The sequence below is a fragment of the Pseudophryne corroboree genome, chromosome 2 (assembly GCF_028390025.1).
Source record: "Pseudophryne corroboree isolate aPseCor3 chromosome 2, aPseCor3.hap2, whole genome shotgun sequence".
NCBI lineage: Eukaryota > Metazoa > Chordata > Amphibia > Anura > Myobatrachidae > Pseudophryne > Pseudophryne corroboree.
The window spans coordinates 355,318,422-355,339,469 of record NC_086445.1 but is presented as its reverse complement, the minus strand read 5'-3'; the positions used below and the strand labels follow the sequence as shown (position 1 = coordinate 355,339,469).

Here is a 21,048-nt window from a genome sequence, read left to right as displayed (position 1 = left end):
CTCGCATCCGTCATGAGGAGGGTCCAATCCTGAATCCCGAAACTCCGACCTTCCAGGAGGACTGCAGCCACCACAGGAGGGAAATCCTGGCCTGAGGTGACAGTCGAATCATCCGATGCATCTGTAGATGTGATCCGGACCACTTTCTTATGAGATCCAACTGAAAAGTTCTGGCATGGAACCTCCCATATTGGATTGCCTCATATGAGGCAACCATCTTACCCAACAAATCTTATGCAAAGATGGATGGCCACTCGAGTAGGTCGGAGCACCATGCAGACCATCTCCTGAAGTGTTCTCACCTTGTCCTCTGGTCGGAATACCTTCTGGGCCACAGTATCCAGCAACATCCCCAGGAACAGGAGCCGCTGATGGGACTTCTGTAAGTTGAGGATCCACCCATGGTGTGACAGAAGTTGGATAGTGCGGTTGATATGAAGCAATAAAAGCTCCCTGGATCTTGCCTTTATCAAAACATCGTCCAGGTAAGGTACAACATTGACCCCCTGTACCCGGAGTTGAAACATCATCTCCGCCACCACCTTCGTGAATACCCTCGGAGCTGTGGACAGGCCGAAGGGCAGAGCCTGGAATTGGAAGTGATCGTCCAGCAGGGCAAACCGCAGGTACGCCTGATGAGGCGGAAAAATCGGAATATGGAGGTATGCATCTTTGATATCCAAGGAGACCATGAATTCCTGTTCTTCCAGGCCCGCAATCCCTGCTCGCAGGGATTCCATTTTTAACTTGAATACCTTCAAGTAAGGATTCAAGGATTTTAGATTCAAAACGGCTCTTACCGAACCATCCGGTTTCAGCACCACAAACATGTTGTAGTAAAACCCCTTGCCGCGTTGTGGTATTGGTACTGGAACAATGACGTGGGACTGGACCAACTTTTGGATGGCCTGTTGCAACGTAACTTGCATACCAAGCTGGTAAGCTTGATTTGAAAAATCATTGGGGAGGAGAACTGTTGAACTCCAGCTTGAAGCCCTGAGAAACGAGATTTCTGACCCAGGTATCTTGGCAGGAAGTCTCCCAGACGTGGCTGAAGTGACACAGTCGAGCTCCCACCTCGAGATCCCCTCGGGGTGGGTAGGCACCGTCATGCTGAGGCCTTTGCAGAAGCAGAACTGGCGGCCTGATCTTGAGAGCAGGTGCTTGCAGGCTTTCTGGACTTACCTCTGGTGCCTCTAGTTGCATTGGAGGCACCTCTGGCCTTTGATCTAAATCTGTGAGACTGAAAGGACTGGACAGACGGCCCCGGGTAGGAGCGTTTCGCCAGCGGAGCCCCAGAGGGAAGAAACGTGGATTTCCCAGCCGTAACCTTGGAAATCCAGATATCTAATTCAACCCCAAAGAGCCATTCCCCAGAAAAGGGGAGGGATTCCACACTACATTTGGATTCTGTGTACGCAATCCACTGACGCAACCACAAGGCCCTGCGTGCCGACACTGCCATGGCAGAAATTTTAGCATTAATGTTCCCCATCTCCTTGAGCGAATCACAGAGGACACGTGTAGTATCCTGAATGTGTTTTAGGAGGGTCACCATAGTGACCAAGGGCATATCCCTCGAGAGGCCCCCCTGAATTTGAGTGGCCCAGGAATGAATGGCATGGGTCATCCAGCAACCCGCAATGACGGTCTTTGTGCACCTGCTATAAATAGATTTGAGTGTCGTCTCTATTTTTCTATCCCCAGGATCCTTCATGGTAAAGGAGCCCAGGGCAGGCAGCACCGCCTTTTTGGACTGGCGAGAGACTGACACATCAACCCCTGGGGGTTCCTCCCAAAATTTCCTACCTTCAGGAGCAAATGGGAAAGTGCACAATTTTTTTTGGACACTTGAAATTTTTTGTCTGTATTTTTCCAGGCCAGTTTGAATAGGTCACCTAACTCTGTAGAGTCAGGGAAAGTGACATTAGGCTGGTTTTGTATACAGAAAAACGACTGCTGTGATGCAGCATCCTCTAGAGGGAGCTTTAACATGTCCCGAATAGCAAGAATGAGGGGTTCAATACCCTGAGCAGAATCGGGATCCTTACTAACGAGATCCAAGTCATCCCCATCCTCCTGTATGTCCTCATCTGTATCAGAGAGTAGAGCCTGAAACCCACGCTTCTGTGGACCTGCCTGAGAGAGGGGGGGCTGTGCTGCATCTGCCCTAGCAGCTAAATCTGCAACAGCCTGTTGTAGTAGCTGAGTTTTCTGTACATTAGCAGTAAGCTGGGATGACATATCTGACATCATAGTTTTTAGAGACCCTAACCAGTGGGGCTCTGGACCCTCTCCCCCAGCCCTTCACTGATTTGTGAAGATTGGCTGCATTGTTCACATGAAATAGATTCATATGATAATGTGTGGCATACACTGCACAGCTTGTGTTTACCCATGTTTCACAGTAAGCACAATAACATACACACAAACAGTTATATTGCAAGCCTGCACTACTGTATGTGAGAGGAGACACAGAGAGAGAAGGACACCAGCACACCCCTAGCTGTACAGCCCCAGTGAGGCTGTCAGCTAACTATATTCCAGTAAACACTAACAAATTCTGCCCTAGAGAGGACCCAGATAGTGTACACAAGCGGCTCTCCCCCTTTTCTACACCCTGTACCAGATATCCAGCGTGGCTGAGGAATCAGGAAGCGCTGTGTGTGCTGAGAATGGCTGCAGTAAGCAGAGTAAGGCGCCAAAACGCCTCAGGACTCGCTCTGATGTAGCTCCGCCCCCTCCAATGGCGCCGGAGTTACAGTAATATATTATACTGGCAAAGTCTCCATTTAGCTTAAAAACATCACAACAAGTGCTAGTCAAAGCGTTTTTTTTGCCAGTCTACACGGGGATCTTAGCAGGACCCCCACGGGAGGGTCCCGTACGCCGCGCCCACGGTCAGCCTCCGGTGTGTACTCACCACCGATGTCACCTTCAACAACCCCTCAGGACGGTGGTTCTGCAGTGGGGAAGCGGCTCTGCACCTCGTAAGACCGGTGACCGTCCCCCCACTAACTCCCACAGTGCAGGTATGCTGTTGCCCAAACAGCATACAGAAAATAACAAACATAAATTGAAGAAAACTCTCTGGAGCTCAGAGATGTGCATTCTCTCCTGAGGGCACTTTTTCTAAACTGCCTGTGGGAGGGGGCATAGAGGGGAGGGGACAGCACACCCAGTTGAAGAAATTTAAAGTGCACTGGCTCCTTTGGACCCCGTCTATACCCCATCGTGCTAGATTTCCCCAATAACCCTTATGGAGGCTACAGTATATTTAAATGCATAAAATACATATTTAGGGCGATATTCAATTGTTTATCGCACCAAATCGTCTAAAGTGACGGGAGATAGGGGAACAGATACTCAATTGTGCTTAATTATCGCGCCCAGAGAGGTCGAGTTTAGCCTCGTAAAACAGCTAAAAAGTCCTGTTTGAGTGTACAAACGTGTCAGTTTTTGTCCCTTTAAGCTCGCCACCACCAGGGGGTGCAAGCTGAAATGCAGGTGCCGGCAGCTGATTGTGACCGAGCGGAGCAACAATTGAATAGCTCTGTTGGGCGCCATCAACTGGCTGCCAGCGAGAAAACAATTTAATCTCGCCATTAGTGTTTCTTGATATTCCAAGAAATTTACGAGTTTGAAAGAAATGAAGTCTAAACAAGAACTAGATTTACAGCAGGTACAAAAATGACTTTATTTTGATGTGAATACATAGTAATAAAAAATAAGAATTTACTTACCGATAATTCTATTTCTCGTAGTCCGTAGTGGATGCTGGGGACTCCGTCAGGACCATGGGGATTAGCGGCTCCGCAGGAGACAGGGCACAAAAGTAAAAGCTTTAGGATCAGGTGGTGTGCACTGGCTCCTCCCCCTATGACCCTCCTCCAAGCCTCAGTTAGGATACTGTGCCCGGACGAGCGTACACAATAAGGAAGGATTTTGAATCCCGGGTAAGACTCATACCAGCCACACCAATCACACTGTACAACCTGTGATCTGAACCCAGTTAACAGCATGATAACAGCGGAGCCTCTGAAAAGATGGCTCACAACAATAGTAACCCGATTTTTGTAACAATAACTATGTACAAGTATTGCAGACAATCCGCACTTGGGATGGGCGCCCAGCATCCACTACGGACTACGAGAAATAGAATTATCGGTAAGTAAATTCTTATTTTCTCTGACGTCCTAAGTGGATGCTGGGGACTCCGTCAGGACCATGGGGATTATACCAAAGCTCCCAAACGGGCGGGAGAGTGCGGATGACTCTGCAGCACCGAATGAGAGAACTCCAGGTCCTCCTCAGTCAGGGTGTGCCCCTGACCAAGTATCAGCTCGGCAAAGTTGTAAAGCCGAGACCCCTCGGGCAGCCGCCCAAGATGAGCCCACCTTCCTTGTGGAATGGGCATTTACATATTTTGGCTGTGGCAGGCCTGCCACAGAATGTGCAAGCTGAATTGTACTACACATCCAACTAGCAATCGTCTGCTTAGAAGCAAGAGCACCCAGTTTGTTGGGTGCATACAGGATAACAGCAAGTCAGTTTTCCTGACTCCAGCCGTCCTGGAAACTATATTTTCAGGGCCCTGACAACATCTAGCAACTTGGAGTCCTCCAAGTCCCTAGTAGCCGCAGGTACCACAATAAGCTGGTTCGGGTGAAACATTGACACCACCTTAGGGAGAAACTGGGGATGAGTCCGCAGCTCTGCCCCGTCCGAATGGACAATCAGATATGGGCTTTTTTGAGACAAACGCCGCCAATTCTGACACTCGCCTGGCCGAGGCCAGGGCCAACAGCATGGTCACTTTCCCTGTGAGATATTTCAAATCCACAGATTTGAGCGGTTTAAACCAATGTGATTTTAGGAATCCCAGAACTACGTTGAGATCCCACAGTGCCACTGGAGGCACAAAAGGGGGTTGTATATGCAGTACTCCCTTGACAAACTTCTGGACTTCAGGAACTGAAGCCAATTCTTTCTGGAAGAAAATCGACAGGGCCGAAATTTGAACCTTAATGGACCCCAATTTGAGGCCCATAGACACTCCTGTTTGCAGGAAATGCAGGAAACGACCGAGTTGAAATTTCTTCATGGGGCCTTCCTGGCCTCACACCACGCAACATATTTTCGCCACATGTGGTGATAATGTTGTGCGGTCACTTCCTTCCTGGCTTTGACCAGGGTAGGAATGACCTCTTCCGGAATGCCTTTTTCCCTTAGGATCCGGCGTTCAACCGCCATGCCGTCAAACGCAGCCGCGGTAAGTCTTGGAACAGACATGGTACTTGCTGAAGCAAGTCCCTTCTTAGCGGCAGAGGCCATGAGTCCTCTGTGAGCATCTCTTGAAGTTCCGGGTACCAAGTCCTTCTTGGCCAATCCGGAGCCACGAGTATAGTTCTTACTCCTCTACGTCTTATAATTCTCAATACCTTGGGTATGAGAAGCAGAGGAGGGAAGACATACACCGACTGGTACACCCACGGTGTTACCAGAACGTCCACAGCTATTGCCTGAGGGTCTTTTGACCTGGCGCAATACTTGTCCAGTTTTTTGTTCAGGCGGGACGCCATCATGTCCACCTTTGGTCTTTTCCAACGGTTCACAATCATGTGGAAGACTTCCCGATGAAGTCCCCACTCTCCCGGGTGGAGGTTGTGCCTGCTGAGGAAGTCTGCTTCCCAGTTGTCCACTCCCGGAATGAACGCTGCTGACAGTGCTATCACATGATTTTCCGCCCAGCGAAAAATCCTTGCAGTTTCTGCCATTGCCCTCCTGCTTCTTGTGCCGCCCTGTCTGTTTACGTGGGCGACTGCCGTGATGTTGTCCCACTGGATCAATACCGGCTGACCTTGAAGCAGAGGTCTTGCTAAGCTTAGAGCATTGTAAATTGCCCTTAGCTCCAGTATATTTATGTGGAGAAAAATCTCCAGACTTGATCACACTCCCTGGAAATTTTTTCCCTATGTGACTGCTCCCCAGCCTCTCAGGCTGGCCTCCGTGGTCACCAGCATCCAATCCTGAATGCCGAATCTGCGGCCCTCTAGAAGATGAGCACTCTGTAACCACCACAGGAGAGACACCCTTGTCCTTGGAGATAGGGTTATCCGCTGATGCATCTGAAAATGCGATCCGGACCATTTGTCCAGCAGATCCCACTGAAAAGTTCTTGCGTGGAATCTGCCGAATGGAATCGCTTCGTAATAAGCCACCATTTTTCCCAGGACTCTTGTGCAATGATGCACTGACACTTTTCCTGGTTTTAGGAGGTTCCTGACTAGCTCGGATAACTCCCTGGCTTTCTCCTCCGGGAGAAACACCTTTTTCTGGACTGTGTCCAGAACCATCCCTAGGAACAGCAGACGTGTCGTCGGAAACGGCTGCGATTTTGGATATTTAGAATCCACCCGTGCTGTCGTAGAACTACTTGAGATAGTGCTACTCCGACTTCCAACTGTTCTCTGGACCTTGCCCTTATCAGGAGATCGTCCAAGTAAGGGATAATTAAGACGCCTTTTCTTTGAAGAAGAATCATCATTTCGGCCATTACTTTGGTAAAGACCCGGGTGCCGTGGACAATCCAAACGGCAGCGTCTGAAACGGATAGTGACAGTTCCGTACCACGAACCTGAGGTACCCTTGGTGAGAAGGGCAATTTGGGACATGGAGGTAAGCATCCTTGATGTCCAGGGACACCATATAGTCCCCTTCTTCCTGGTTCGCTATCACTGCTCTGAGTGACTCCATCTTGATTTGAACCTTTGTATGTAAGTGTTCAAAGATTTCCCATTTAGAATAGGTCTCACCGAGCCGTCTGGCTTCAGTACCACAATATAGTGTGGAATAATACCCCTTTCCTTGTTGTAGGAGGGGTACTTTGATTATCACCTGCTGGGAATACAGCTTGTGAATTGTTTCCAATACTGCCTCCCTGTCGGAGGAAGACGTTGGTAAAGCAGACATCAGGAGCCTGCGAGGGGGAGACGTCTCGAATTTCCAGTCTGTACCCCTGGGATACTACTTGTAGGATCCAGGGGTCCACTTGCGAGTGAGCCCACTACGCGCTGAAACTCTTGAGACGACCCCCCACCGCACTTGAGTCCGCTTGTACGGCCCCAGCGTCATGCTGAGGACTTGGCAGAAGCTGTGGAGGGCTTCTGTTCCTGGGAATGGGCTGCCTGCTGCAGTCTTCTTCCCTTTCCTCTATCCCTGGGCAGATATGACTGGCCTTTTGCCCGCTTGCCCTTATGGGGACGAAAGGACTGAGGCTGAAAAGACGGTGTCTTTTTCTGCTGAGATGTGATTTGGGGTAAAAAAAGGTGGATTTTCCAGCTGTTGCCGAGGCCACCAGGTCCGATGGACCGACCCCAAATAACTCCTCCCCTTGATACGGCAATACTTCCATGTGCCGTTTGGAATCTGCATCACCTGACCACTGTCGTGTCCATAAACATCTTCTGGCAGATATGGACATCGCACTTACTCTTGATGCCAGAGTGCAAATATCCCTCTGTGCATCTCGCATATATAGAAATGCATCTTTTATAGTCAATAAAATACTGTCCCTGTCAAGGGTATCAATATTTTCAGTCAGGGAATCCGACCAAGCCACCCCAGCGCTGCACATCCAGGCTGAGGCGATCGCTGGTCGCAGTATAACACCAGTATGTGTGTATATACCTTTTTAGGATATTTTCCAGCCTCTCAGCTGGCTCCTTGAGGGCGGCCCTATCTGGAGACGGTACCGCCACTTGTTTTGATAAGCGTGTGAGCGCCTTATCCACCCTAAAGGGTGTTTCCCAACGCGCCCTAACTTCTGGCGGGAAAGGGTATACCGCCAATAATTTTCTATCGGGGGAAACCCACGCATCATCACACACTTCATTTAATTTATCTGATTCAGGAAAAACTACAGGTAGTTTTTTCACACCCCACATAATACCCTTCTTGTGGTACTTGTAGTATCAGAAATATGTAACACCTCCTTCATTGCCCTTAACATGTAACGTGTGGCCCTAAAGGAAAATACGTTTGTTTCTTCACCGTCGACACTGGAGTCAGTGTCCGTGTCTGTGTCGACCGACTGAGGTAAATGAGCGTTTTACAGCCCCTGACGGTGTTTGAGACGCCTGGACAGGTACTCATTTGTTTGCCGGCCGTCTCATGTCGTCAACCGACCTTGCAGCGTGTTGACATTATCACGTAATTCCTTAAATAAGCCATCCATTCCGGTGTCGACTCCCTAGAGAGTGACATCACCATTTCAGGCAATTGCTCCGCCTCCTCACCAACATCGTCCTCATACATGTCGACACACACGTACCGACACACAGCACACACACAGGGAATGCTCTGATAGAGGACAGGACCCCACTAGCCCTTTGGGGAGACAGAGGGAGAGTTTGCCAGCACACACCAAAAACGCTATAATTATACAGGGACAACCTTTATATAAGTGTTTTTCCCTTATAGCATTTTAATATATATATACATATCGCCAAATAAGTGCCCCCCCTCTCTGTTTTAACCCTGTTTCTGTAGTGCAGTGCAGGGGAGAGCCTGGGAGCCTTCCCACCAGCATTTCTGTGAGGGAAAATGGCGCTGTGTGCTGAGGAGAATAGGCCCCGCCCCCTTTTCGGCGGGCTTCTTCTCCCGTTTTTCTGAGACCTGGCAGGGGTTAAATACATCCATATAGCCCCCAGGGGCTATATGTGATGTATTTTTAGCCAGAATAAGGTACTATCATTGCTGCCCAGGGCGCCCCCCCCCAGCGCCCTGCACCCTCAGTGACCGCTGCTATGAAGTGTGCTGACAACAATGGCGCACAGCTGCAGTGCTGTGCGCTACCTTATGAAGACTGAAGAGTCTTCTGCCGCCGTTTCTGGACCTCTTCACTTTTCGGCATCTGCAAGGGGGGTCGGCGGCGCGGCTCCGGGACGAACCCCAGGGTGAGACCTGTGTTCCGACTCCCTCTGGAGCTAATGGTGTCCAGTAGCCTAAGAAGCCAATCCATCCTGCACGCAGGTGAGTTCACTTCTCTCCCCTAAGTCCCTCGTAGCAGTGAGCCTGTTGCCAGCAGGACTCACTGAAAATAAAAAACCTAACAAACTTTTACTCTAAGCAGCTCTTTAGGAGAGCCACCTAGATTGCACCCTTCTCGGCCGGGCACAAAAATCTAACTGAGGCTTGGAGGAGGGTCATAGGGGGAGGAGCCAGTGCACACCACCTGATCCTAAAGCTTTTACTTTTGTGCCCTGTCTCCTGCGGAGCCGCTAATCCCCATGGTCCTGACGGAGTCCCCAGCATCCACTTAGGACGTCCGAGAAATAAAAATGAAGTAAGAAATTGTACAATTGTGAAACTAAGCAAAAAGCTTATTTCTTGACAAGGATTTCTGCTACTGAAACACTGACTTTTGCCTAAGATATGGGCTCCCACTTAAAGACCAGACCATTCTTCATCTTCACTTCTTAGCAGACTGTTGACAGTGGTGGAAAAGGGTTTTGCTTGCTCACCACAAGCTTTTGATGCTGATGAGAGATGTAACCTTTTATATGTCCCTAATAAAAGAAAATAATTTTAGTTACATATTACTGCAAAATAAAATCTCAAAACCATTATTTAACAATATGTAAATGATCAGCTTTAAAGATTTACAGTTAAAACCATATTTTATGGCAATTAGCATGTTTTTAATAAAAAAAAAACAAGACAAAATGTTAACTGTAATAAATGATGAAGATTACTAGGGGCAGATTCAATTACCTGCGGGTTATGTGACATGGATTCTTCTCCTGGGTAAAGTGCCCAGGACTATTCAATTACAGGCCCACTATCAACCCATGAGCAGCTCCCAGATGTTTCATAAAACCTGACAGTTTCAAGGCGAGTTACTTTTAATTTCCAATGTTAAGTCAACTATAAAAATAATAATTTTTAAGCCATAATTATAGTTTTAAGATGAGCTGTCAAGTAAAGACTTCACAGCTAAAGATCCATAACAATGCGTGTAAAATTACATGTTAAATTACTAGTCACCATTCTATGATACTGGAGACAAAAAAAATCCACTTATACCATGTAAATAAGATTAGCTATAATACAGTGCACTTCATCGATATCCACATCTTCCACCTGCAAGAATTTTAGGGCAACCAAAAAGGCATCCATAGACAGCTGATGTGTGCGTAGTAACAGATACCTGGAAAACAGAGAAGTTACACATAATACAAAGCATCAATTCCCTACCACATGTATATTTACACGTACACACACAAGGGTTCTTTTTCTGTCAGACTCTAACTAACCCATCAGTATATTTTTAGAGTTTGGAGGAAATTGAAGCACCTGAAGGAAACCCAAGCAAACACAGTGAGAACATACAAACTCCACAGACACAGGACCTTTGCTGGTTATGGAACCCAGCATCTCAGTGCTGTGACTGGCATTCCAGTAGTCATGTTTACCACATTTGATACTGTTTTGTCAGCAGCTTAAAGGCCAAAAAACAGAACTCACTCACACTCACTACCCCCCCCCCCCCAATTTGGGGAAGTATTAAGCTAATTAATAAGGTATTTTTCATAACCATTGCCAAATTCCTCTCTCCGAGGCTGTAGTATATATACAGATAGTGGGATATGTTTCATATCTGGAGGCAGGGCTTTGGGGGGGAAAAGAAAAACAAAAAAAAAAAAGTATTCCTCCCTAGGATCCCCTTTCTCAAGCTCCTCTAAACTTTAACATAGCCTAAAACATACATTCCTGGGCAGGTTAATGTGTGTCTGTTATAGACATGGAGAAATTAATTTAACATACACGCCTATTTTGCCTCACTAGGGGTAACTCTCACTATTCTCACAACTTTAGTTGCCCAATATTACTGAGCTTGATGGTGAATTATCTTTTACCTATGTTTTAGATCAGGCATTCCGAACCTCGGTCCCTCAAGGCATACTATCAGTGCAGGTTTTAGTGATATCCAGGCTTCAGCACAGAGGTTAAATCAAAATAACAGAGGTACTAATTAAATCACCTGTGCTCAAGCATGGATATCATTACAACATTGACTATTAGTGTGCCTAGAGGGCCGAGGTTGGGAATGCCTGTTTTAGATCAGGTTCTCAAACTCTGTCCTCAGGACCCCAAGAAGTTCATGTTTTCCAGATCTCCTCACAGAATCAGAAGTAAAATAATTAGCTTCACCTGTGGCTCTTTTGAAATGTTAGTAATGAATGCACCTGTGCAGTTGTTAGGTGACCTGGAAAACATGAACTGTTTGGGGTCCTGAGGTTTCAGTTTTCTTTTTTTTTCTTTTTGTGGAAGCACAAGCATTGCTATAAATAACAGTCAATATAAACATTGTACACTGCAACGAGAAAAAGTACAGCAAATACAAAAATTAGTTCTGTCAGATCTGATCTAGTGAGCAAGACTCCATTTTGATACAAAATGGAGTATTTATTCATAACTTCAGTTTAAGGTAAAATGTGTTTTTCAACTCAAAGAATATTTCTCTTGCAAAATAAGTAGATGTTTATGTTAGACTCCCAATGAAGGAATTTTGAAAAACAAAGATAAGGCCATCACCTGGCAATTAAAATGGTTGACGCATAAATGAAATATTTAAGGATGCGCCCAACATTTGGCTTAAAATCATATGACCTAAGTAAAGATATAAACAATAGATAAGGAAAAATTCCAGTAATTGCTTATTAAATTAACTGGTACATGCGCACAAGACGACACGCACGTAAGCATGATTTCATATTTAATGCGCTGTTTGAATTTGGAATAAAAGGTGTGTCCGAACCGACATTAAACCAGTGAATATCTGATACACAGAACACGCTGTCTTGTGTTTATTCACTCACTGATCGATCATTAACCGAAGATCTCCACCTGAAATCATTCAACTCGGCTGAGATAGATTTGACAGTTAAATTACATGGACTGACTGTGGATGACATATAGCATACAATATATTTAACTATACATACTTATGATAGGACTTGTGGTCTGAGTACTAAGTTTGAGAACTTATGTTTTAGATATATGGAACATGGAAAATTATTCATTTTGATAACATGATTCAGTCAATTACTTAACATTAGATTTATCCGCCCATTCCGAGAAACTTTTAGAAAAGTTGGTTTATCCTATTGTTTCTTCTGCATAGTGAGTATATATAAGCATCTATTTTTCCTGTAGTTCTAAGGGGGTACTTACGACTGATGAAGTAATGTAGGAACCAGCAGAGTCAAGTGAATAGGTGATTGAACTGTAATAGCCACACAATTACCAGCGGGTTGATTCGATATGATACTGGTTCTAGGACCAGGATTCAATAGGGTGATTTCTGCTTTAGGTGCAAAGATGCTAGATCTATATCTGGGACCTCCAACTCTGCACAAGGCCCTAAAAAGTTCAGGATCAAGGGACCAGTCCAGGAAGTCTGCCTTCCAGCTGTCCTCCTCAGGAATGTAGGTTGCTGACATAGTTGAAGAAATCAATCCACCCACTGCAGGATGCTTCTGTCATGACTTGGGAGTTCCTATAAGCAACCACTGAGGCCTTATCAGCCTGGTTCCTGACTTCATGGCACTTAGGGAGCAGTGTCCTGATGAGCAGGGATAGATGTTTTCACATTGTACAGCGCCATATTCCCCCTATCGTTGACTGTTTGCACTAAAAAAAAATTCCCCAGATCCTGCCTCCCATGTCCTAGTTTGTCTCCTTCCAAAAGTAGTGAAATTCTGATTGTTAGATAAAGTTACAGACTTCTCTGACTAGGGGAAGTTTAATTATGGCCACCCTGTACACCACGAGAAGGCTAAAGGACTATGAAAGCAAACAACAAGACATGCACAAAGTAAAACAGAATATACTTACACTTTCTTAAAAAGGTTCCTGCAAGTGATTATTCTCAGCTTCTCCAGAATCAAGAAGATGCCACAGCGGATGAAGAAGGACTCGTGTTTGGCTAAAGCCTCAGAAAGCAGCAGCAGATTACCGTCACTGGGAACACACATATGGCTGGTTACCTGATGTCTTTCTCGTGCAGCAATCACTTGCTGGGACAATCAGTTACAGCAATACAACCTTTTTTGGGGATACAGTTATTAGGTCGACATGAGTTTTTCAATTTTTTTTTTCAGTTTTGGAACTTTTTCATACTTTACGATCCACGTGGACTACAATTAGGAACGGTAATCTGCCCGACGCGAGGGGACCCGGTGCACTAATTGGGGTTACCAGTCACTGTACGAAGAAAACAACACTAAAAAGAGTAAAAAAAACTCATGTCGACCTAAGTGTGGTTGACCTAATGACCCATACCCCTTTTTGGTTGCCTATGTGTTTATGCAAAATACTATAATGTACAGTGCTAAGAACACATATAATAAAATAATTTTAGGATGTGATACTGATATAAGTAACCTTATTTCGTGTTAGGGACAATAGTGGTGCCATGATCCATTATTATGACCTTCCAAACACACACAGTATAGATTCCTAACCGAGACCAAAACTGTCTGACAATCAGCTCCTGTATGCTACACTTTTCTGTTACTAATTTACAACATGACCATTAATTGTTTATATTATGGTGTGACAAGATCTGTCACACTAAATAATTTAACACAACAACTATCCCCTGCGCTGTAATTTGCAAATAAATAATTTCGCATTTTGTGCTTAGTACATTTTATTTATAAAGGCAAGAACTGATATTTATGCAATTGGATTGGGTCAGTGACTCCTATACCACAACAATCTGTAATGCAAAGTACCTGACAGCCTTTGTAACTTCTGCAAATTGCATCAAGTCGTATTGTTTCAACAGCTGAATGGTTGGCATGTGACCCTAAGGAGAGACAGAAAAAAATCTAAGTTACATGAGATCATGGAGAACAAAGACTCTACTACAGATGTGTCCTCATACATCTTTGCTGCAGCTGTGCCAAACAGCCCCTCTCAGCACACCAGGTCCCATGAGACACTGCTAGTGTTGGGCAATTTTTTGCTGAAAATGCGTCTTAGAGGCAATGCGTTGTGACCAGGACTCAGGACCGTCTTTTTGTATGGGCTCAATGAGCACTTGCCCAATGGCCCCAGGAGTATAAGAGCCCTAGGCTGATAGCTGAGGGTCCCCTTTTTCCAGGGGTACCAGATTTTTTAAAATCGGCCCTGGCAAACCAGATATATAAGACTTCAAAGCGGTGGTCCCAATCTGAGCCTGTTAATTGCTCTTCCCAGCCAGATATCTCGGTTTCTGTCTAAAGTAGAGTTTTTCTAAGCGTGCACTCAAAAAGCTGGAACTCTCCCCTTTTGGTGGACAGCTTGTCTCTACTATGCCCAGAACCAGAGATATCAGCCCTGCTCCAGCTTACACATGCCGGGTATGCAGTTTTATATATTTGTCAGTGGATTGCTCTGGCTCCCAAACTCTGATCTCAATTCCCCAGTATCACTTGAAAGGTAGAACTCTGTAGTTTTGTATCCAATTGATAGCTAAGAAATCTATTTCCAGGAACTGGAGATATCTACAGTCAGGCAAGCAAGCTGACCTCCCACCGGAAAATTATGAATATTAAGCCCACTCCACTATCCACCCCTCCCCTGCGTATTAAACACCCCCTACCACCCTGGAAGTCATGTACTGCAGCCCCTTCACTCAGCCCAATGCCCCCTTCTACAGTTTAGTGTTCTCCCTCCCGCCCCATCTCTCACGGTCTGTACAGTAAAGGAGTAATTAGCAGAAATTACTGCTCCAGGCCCTACATGCTGAGCGGAAGATAGACCACCACCTACCAGCCGTGGGACATCAAAGTTGCCTACCGCTGGAGGATGGGTAGGGGCCCCCAGTACATTGCTTTGCCCAGGGGCCTACACTGCTGTTAAAACGGCCCTGCCAGGACTTTGCAGATTCATTTGATACTTGTATATCTGAGTGCGACTGCGTCTATGACTCTGCATACGAAGTGCTACGATGCAGCAGCAGCTGCTTTTTTCCATACAAAGTTTTATTGTGCTACATATACATATACAGACTCAGTCACACACAGATATACAGTACAAGTGTTACATATCAAATGAATCAGCAATCTCCTGGTGCGCCCTATTTGCATCACGTTGCAAGAAGCATTTTCAGCACATCTTATATAACTATTGATTTAGACAACAAATACTGTAAATATACACTTACAATCAATCATAGAGAACCACACATATTTAGAACATCACTGATCATATCCCTCTTTTGGCCTGGGGGCAAGGGGAGAAAGTAACACACGTCTTCTGTTGGAGGGGCTAACGGGTTTATTATATAAGAACAGAAGCACCAATGGCCTCATTATGAAACCTTGTACAATGTTTGTATTCATCCCAGCATGTCATAACACATCATTGGGACATTTTTACTCTGTACGATTTACTAGTGACTTTATGCGCTAATAGAAATTCAGGTGTATAAATTAAGGAACAAACACTGCTTCAGTAAATTTCTATATCTTTATATCATGTAAAAATATATTTCATATATACACAAACAATTCATAACATTTAAAATGAATTAATGAACGGCATCCAATGCTATACATAAAAATTGTTGGTCACGTGACTATTGTTGTGTCTACTACAGACACAGTAATAAATGTACAGAGAATCCTCATTTATAATGTCCCAACATGAGGATTAAAACTTTATAACATAATTGGAGTCCGAAATTATACATACATGTAATTTGTAATAAAATAAGTTAGCAATGTCTATTATATGAAATATATTTTTTACATGATATAAAGATATAGAAATTTACTGATGCAGAGTGTGTTCAGTAATTTATACACCTGAATTTCTATTAGCGCATAAAGTCACTAGTAAATCGTATTGTTTTTTGGTATAGGCATTATGAACCGTACTTAATATAGCTGTGTGTACACAGACACAGCTGGACTTAATTGCTGCTTAACGTATTGTAGGATAAGATTATTAAATACAAAACTTTATATTTATAAAAAAATGTGTTTGATATACTAGCGCCTGAAAAGGTTATGTGAACATTTTTACTCTGTGCATGGCAAGAAAATGATCTACAAGCTTAAGTGCAGTGCAGGCATGTGTCGGACAATGTGCCTGGAAGGGTGAAACAGAGGAGGGGAGTTCTAACATAAGCTACAGCAAAGGCAAATGAGCGAATTTGCGAACAGCTGCATACCGGCACACAAAAGCATATATACTCTGTAAAAGCTGTATCATTTGTGATTGGTGGAATGTGACTGTGCCGCTCATACTGATAGGTGCATTTTAGCACATTTGTTTTATACAAGAGATAGTAAGTGACGGTGGTATGTTAAAGGGGAGCAAATCCTAGGACTCCAAACAGTTCTATTGCTTATACCAGTGGTTCCCAAACTCAGTCATCAAGGCACCCTAACAGTGCAGGTTTTAAGGATATCCATGGCTGAGCACAGATGATTAAATCAAACTGACTGAGGTACTAATTAAATCACCTGCGCACAAGCATGGGTATCCTTAAAACCTGGACCGTTAGAGTGCTTTGAGGGCAGAGTCTGGGGACCTCTGGCTTATGCGATTTTGCACTTAAGTATTTTGACATCTGGTTCAGAGGGTAAAATGGTATAAAGCCCAAACTCCATACATGAAGCATAATTTTGCATACATAGCATGTGTATTTTATGATGCTACCATTTCTATGCCATGACAAAGAAGTTATGAGACAATATGTGCAATATATACATGTTCATATAACAGGCACACATTATATACATACACACACATAATGGAATTAATGGAGTGATTGTCAGCTGCAAATAGTTACAGTCTGGCGCACCATGTAGCATGCGCATTGCAGCAACGATGAGTATGTCTACATCTGTATGTTCCATTTGAAATGAGTGCTGGATTTATGATCAATACATAGATACAATTTGAAGAGTTTATATTATAAATTAAACAAATAAAAAAATCCTCAAATTATACAGGTATTTATTGTAGACAGTTAAATATGCATTACTGTAAATGCTGGTCCACTCACCAACAGCATCTTCACTGGCAGCAGGTATATGAGAATCATTCTTTTATTTTTCTGACAGGAATTGGGACAGTTCTTAAAAGCAAATGATAGGTATTCCTCAGCTGGGAAAACAAAAATAAATGGGTATATTTAAATGAACAGTGTTTTTAAAGAGATCTAAATTTTATATAAAAATCCATTGCTTTCTGGTGAAAAAAAAAATATTCATAAAAATAAATAAATCTAAAACTAGGGGTACTACCTCAATACATGCGTGTTTGCCAAAGTCTGTATTGCCTTTACAGGCCTGGATTTCCGTTGCTGCCCATGCCTAGTGAACACTTCTGTTGCGCATGAGAAATATATTTTTTTAGCTACAAATGCTGAATCCAAGCTTGACAGCGTTTGGACTAAATGGCTTTGGTGTTTGCAAAAAAATCCCACGGGGCATACCCTGTGTCTGCATCAGTTCATCTGCCTGATATTTGTGGCCCCCACCCATAGTACTGGTTCGTTGCTATTCTGTGTACCTTTTTATGTGATATCTTTGGATATTGACACGATTATTCCTATTTTAGTCCAGTATATTTCAATGTTTGACCAATGCTTACATCTCCTATTTGTACAGCCATATGTACGTTGCGGGTGGTATTTAGCTTGCCGGATGTTGGGATCCCGGCGCACAGTATACCAGCGCCGGAATCCCGACACCCAGCATACAGACACCTTTTCTCCCTCTTGGGGGTCCAAGACCCCCCTGGAGGGAGAATAGATAGCGTGGCGAGCGCAGTGAGCCCGCAAAGGGCTCATTTGTGCTCGCCCAGCTGTCGGTATGCCAGTGGTCGGGATTCTGGCGCCTGTATGCTGGCCGCCGGGAGCCCGGCCGCCAGCATACCATACTACACCCATACATTTCTCCTCATGTGTTCTTATTGGTGTCAGTATAATGCTTTTCCTTGTAAGGCCGGTATCCAATTAGATGCAGTAATTTTCCGCAGCGATTGTATTCGGCCGGGGCTATCCAATTAGACCTGATATGCAGCACCTATCAGGGATTATGCTTCAGGCACCCGAAACAATATGCGATAAACAACCGTCAGATAACACATGGGATTGGTAGCTTATCAAGGATCCCACGTGTTACTGCATGATCACAGGTCCTTTTTCGCCCAATAAAAACAGCCTATTATTGGATAGCGCAAGTCGCGGGTGCGACCCGCTTAATGCTGTGTGAAAGCGGTATAACACCTTCTTGTTCTGGGGTAGTGAGGTGATTGTGCCAGAAATAATACAGAAGAGTCGCATGTGGTGGCAGAATAAACCAACTGCACCAGCCAGTAATAATGGTAAGGTTTGCCATGACAAGACAAAATTATGCATGCACATCATTTACAATGTGTTATGTGTGTTTGACTACATGTTTTTAATTCAACTGAATTGCATTCAGCTGCATTTGTGGACTCTTCTTGGCTTCAGATGGAGATGGTGCAGCTACGTATAGGACCCCAGCCCCCACCAATATACACCAAAGGTCACAGTTGAGTAAAATAAATGCAGACATCTTAATACAACACACTTCACTGAATTATTTCTATATTATATACCTTTCTTGAAATCACTGTCAAACATGGCTTTGCGACCAACGTAGTATTTGTAAGTGACCCTTTGTGACATTGCGTAGTCATCTTTAAAATTGGAGCTGTCGATAGCTCGGATTAAAGGTTTGCATAAGTGAAGTTTGCTGATCTGTAAGTGAGAAGCAGGATAATAAAATGTTTATAAAGTTTACTGTAAAGAAAAGGAGGTATTTTACTTAACAAAAGTAAGGCTAGAACACTGAATGAGGAAGAAGTTAAAACTAGTGTAAACAGAAAAATAGAACAGGTATATTGTACAATCCTTAATACAGTATCATATATATACAGTCAGGTCCATAAATATTAGGACATTGACACAATTATCATATTTTGGGCTCTATACACCACCACAATGGATTTGAAATGAAACAAACAAGATGTGCTTATACTGCAGACTTTCCTCTTTAATTTGAGGGTATTTACATCCAAATCAGGGGAACGGTGTGGGAATTACAATAGTTTCTATATGTGCCTCCCACTTTTTAAGGGACCAAAAGTAATGGGACAATCGACTCAAAAGCTATTTCATGGACAGGAGTGGGCTATTCCCTCATTATTTCATCATCAATTAAGCAGGTAAAAGGTCTGTAGTAGATTCCAGGTGTGACATTTGCATTTGGAATCTGTTGCTGTCAACTCTCAATATGAGATCCAAAGAGCTGCCACTATCAGTGAAGTAAGCCATCATTAGGCTGAAAAATCAAAACAAACCCATCAGAGAGATAGCAAAAACATTAGGTGTGGCCAAATCAATTGTTTGGAACATTCTTAAAAAGTAAGAACGCACCGGAGAGCTCAGCAACACCAAAAGACCCGGAAGACCACGGAAAACAACTGTGGTAGATGACAGAAAAATTATTTCCCTGGTGAAGAAAAACCCCTTCACAACAGTTGCCCAGATCAAGAACGCTCTCCAGGAGGTAGGTGTATATGTGTCAAAGTCAACAATCAAGAGAAGACTTCACAAGAGTGAATATAGAGGGTTCACCACAAGATGTAAACCATTGGTGAGCCGCAAAAACAGGAAGTCCAGATTAGAGTTTGCCAAACAACATCTAAAAAAGCCTTTACAGTTCTGGAACAACATCCTATTGACAGATGAGACAAAGATCAACTTGTACCAGAGTGATGGGAAGAGAAGAGTATGGAGAAGGAAAGGAACTGCTCATGAACCAAAACATGCCACCTCATCAGTGAAGCATGGCGGTGGTAGTAGTGTCATGGTGTGGGCATGTAGGGCTGCCAATAGAACGGGTGTAGTATGGCTGATCGGCGGTCTCCTGACCGCCGGTCAGCTTACCGACGCCGGGATCCCGGCAGCGTACCGACGCCGGGATCCCGGTGGGGAGGGGCAAGTGCAGCAAGCCCCTTGCGGGCTCGCTGCGCTCGCCACGCTGCGCTCGCCACGCTGCGCTCGCCATGCTGAGGGCTCGGTGGCGACCTACGGTCGCCACGGGTTCTATTCCCACTCTATGGGTGTCGTGGACACCCACGAGTGGAAATAGTCCCTGTTGGTTGGCATGCCGACCATCGGGATAGTGGGGGTCGGTCTCCCGACCGTCGGTCACATGAATACCACCCAATAGAACTGGTTCCCTTGTATTTATTGATAATGTGACTGCTCACAAAAGCAGCAGGATGAATTCTGAAGTGTTTCGGGCAATATTATCTGCTCATATTCAGTCAAATGCTTCAGAACTCAATGGACGGCGCTTCACAATGCAGATGGACAATGACCCGAAGCATACTGTGAAAGCAACCAAAGAGCTTTTTAAGGCAAATAAGTGGAATGTTATGCAATGGCCAAGTCAATCACCTGCCCTGAATCCGATTGAGCATGCATTTCACTTGATGAAGACAAAACTGAAGGGAAAATGCCCCCAAAACAAGCAGGAACTGAAGACATTTGCAGTAGAGGCCTGGTAGAGCATAGGTTCTCAAACTCGGTCCTCAGGACCCCACACAGTGCATGTTTTGCAGGTAACCCAGCAGGAGCACAGGTGTATTAATTACTCACTGACACATTTTAAAAGGTCCACATGTGGAGCTAATTATTTCACTCGTGATTCTGTGAGGAGACCTGCAAAACATGCACCGTGTGGGGTCCTGAGGACCGAGTTTGAGAACCTGTGTGGTAGAGCATGACCAGGGATGAAACCCAGCGTCTGGTGATGTCTATGCGTTCCAGACTTCAGGCTGTAATTGATTGCAAAGGATTTGCAACAAACTATTAAAAAATGAAAGTTTGATTTAGGATTGTTTAGTTTGTCCCATTACTTTTGGTCCCTTAAAAAGTGTGAGGCACATATAGAAACCGTTGTAATTCCTACACCGTTCACCTGATATGGATGTAAATATTCTCAA

At 44.6% G+C, this 21,048-nt stretch overlaps 1 protein-coding gene across 3 annotated transcripts in view; it reads right to left on the bottom strand.

Annotated features, from left to right (window-relative positions):
- Nucleotides 1–9,269: 9,269 nt before the first annotated feature.
- Nucleotides 9,270–21,048, bottom strand: part of PCID2 (PCI domain containing 2) — a 152,878-nt gene continuing 141,099 nt past the window's right edge. For 2 of the 3 annotated variants that reach the window (XM_063953122.1, XM_063953123.1), the window contains exons 6-11: nt 18,652–18,793; nt 17,069–17,169; nt 13,803–13,876; nt 12,901–13,026; nt 10,087–10,210; nt 9,271–9,569 (exon numbers count right to left, since the gene is read on the bottom strand). In XM_063953122.1, coding sequence (XP_063809192.1) covers nt 9,480–9,569; nt 10,087–10,210; nt 12,901–13,026; nt 13,803–13,876; nt 17,069–17,169; nt 18,652–18,793 — 657 coding nt within the window. In that variant the 3' untranslated portion in view covers nt 9,271–9,479. Of the gene's footprint in view, nt 9,570–10,086; nt 10,211–12,900; nt 13,027–13,802; nt 13,877–17,068; nt 17,170–18,651; nt 18,794–21,048 lie in introns of all 3 variants that reach the window. The other variant, XM_063953121.1, reaches the window with a different exon arrangement.